General features: G+C 46.9%; 1 protein-coding gene across 1 annotated transcript; it reads left to right on the top strand.

The window, feature by feature from the left end:
- Nucleotides 1–26: 26 nt before the first annotated feature.
- On the top strand, nt 27–251 carry AK88_05486 (uncharacterized protein; the record flags this gene model as incomplete). The annotated part of the gene is made up of 1 exon (XM_012483088.1): nt 27–251. A coding segment is annotated over one exon (225 nt), but the record flags the coding sequence as incomplete, so codon positions are not given.
- Between the last annotated feature and the right edge of the window lie 1,556 nt (nt 252–1,807).

Genomic DNA, 1,807 nt, shown 5'->3' with positions numbered 1-1,807 from the left:
CACCCGGGAAATCAGATGTACCTCAGAAACAGGAAACACCTAAGAAACCAGAAGTATCTAACAAAACGGAGCTACCTGGAATCACAGAAGTGCCAAAGAAACCGGAATTACGCGCAAAAGCACAATTAGCCGTGAAACCGGAATCATCTGGAAAATCAGAAGTACCTAAGAAAGCAGAAGTACCTAAGAAATCGGAAGCACCTGCGAAAATAAAACTACCCTGGAAACTAAAATTATCGGGCAAACCATAAGTAACTTCCTGTATGCCACTTCCGGCAGGCAACTACACTGTTACAGTATGCTTATATATATTTCTTATATTTACCTGTTTATAACACTTCGTACTATGTTTATGACAGGGTTTATTAATGTTTATATTATTTACCATATAGTTGCGCCTTAAATTATACTGATGTTTATATCTGTCCAATGTACATGGTTTGTGTATATATAACGGGGGTTGTTTATGTGATACATAGTTTATTGATATTAAGAAAAGGGGAATGTACCCCTAAAAAGGGTATACATGGTACTACATTTTATATGTATGTATAATATACAAATATCCTATATGTAACAAACATTAGATGATGATTACCATGCATACAACATGTGGCAAATATTTTTATAAAATGTAACAGTCCTCTGTTTTTGTTTTCCTAACACTCCCACAATTGTGGCGCTGCATTAATATCCCCCTTTTTTGGCACTCTATATATGTACACGATAATAACAACATATATTATGTAGAATGTAACGTGGACGCATATAGTGATGCAGGGTCGCCTACAACATCATCTACATGGACAGCCGCCCTGAAGGGGGACAGGGTACACACGTGGTTGCACGTCTGAAAGAATTTGGAGCAATGGTGCACATAGGGGTCCTGGTGCATAAATTCGTAAACTCGTCGCTCATACTCATTCCCGCTGTAGTGCACACTGATGGTCGTCACCGAGCCGGGGCCGTGCTCTGGGCAATGGTGCATTGCGCTCAGCGAAGATGTGCTATGTGCGTGTGCGCTGTGGTTCGCCCGCGTTATGTGCATGCGGCTCCCGTGCGCATGAATACGTCGTACGCCGGTTACCACGCGCGGCGCGCATGTCCTAGTCAACTGCCCTGCGCTGTGCACTGCACGCCTCATGTACTCCTGCACTGTTGTTGCGTGCTGCACGTTGTACCTTACGGTGTTGGTGATCCCACGTATGTTGCGCTACTGCTTGCTGTCATCTGGTCGCCTGTGATTCGGATAATGGTGCGTCCACTACACGTGCGACGTGTATGCAGCATTGTTCTGTTCCTGTTGCCCTGCGCTTGTTGCGCATACCGTTTCATGCCCTACTCGTGCGTTCGTACCCGCGCCTTCCCTGTGCACGCCAGGTTGTGCTAACCTCGTCGTGCTTGACGAACCTTGCACTGCATTGCCGCCGTGTTTCGCACTTTTTCGAGCATCCTCTCCCATCGCACCTCCTTTGTTCCCCTTTGTCGCTTGCTCCTGCGCGCTTCCCGTGCTTGCGCTTGTGTCTGCTCTACATGCCGTCGTTTGTACTTGTGTATGTTGTCGTGCAATGCTGTTCACGCAGTCGCGCGTGCGTTCTGCTGCTTCTCTTCGTGTTTTTCACCACCGCGCCGTGCTATGGCATGCGCTTGTCCATGGCACTTTCTCCGTTGCATGCCGCACTCGCGCGTACCCTTCACGCTTTTTCCATATGCCACTGCATCCACTTGCGCCCTTCTGTGTGCTTTACCTTCGGCTTGTATGCAGGTCGCGCCACTGCACGTGTTCGTTTTTTTTTTTTTTTTTTTT

Source organism: Plasmodium fragile, assembly GCF_000956335.1.
Source record: "Plasmodium fragile strain nilgiri unplaced genomic scaffold supercont1.142, whole genome shotgun sequence".
In the NCBI taxonomy this organism is placed as follows: Eukaryota; Apicomplexa; class Aconoidasida; order Haemosporida; family Plasmodiidae; genus Plasmodium; species Plasmodium fragile.
The sequence above is the reverse complement of the archived record's forward strand: the minus strand, read 5'-3'. Positions and strand labels throughout refer to the sequence as shown.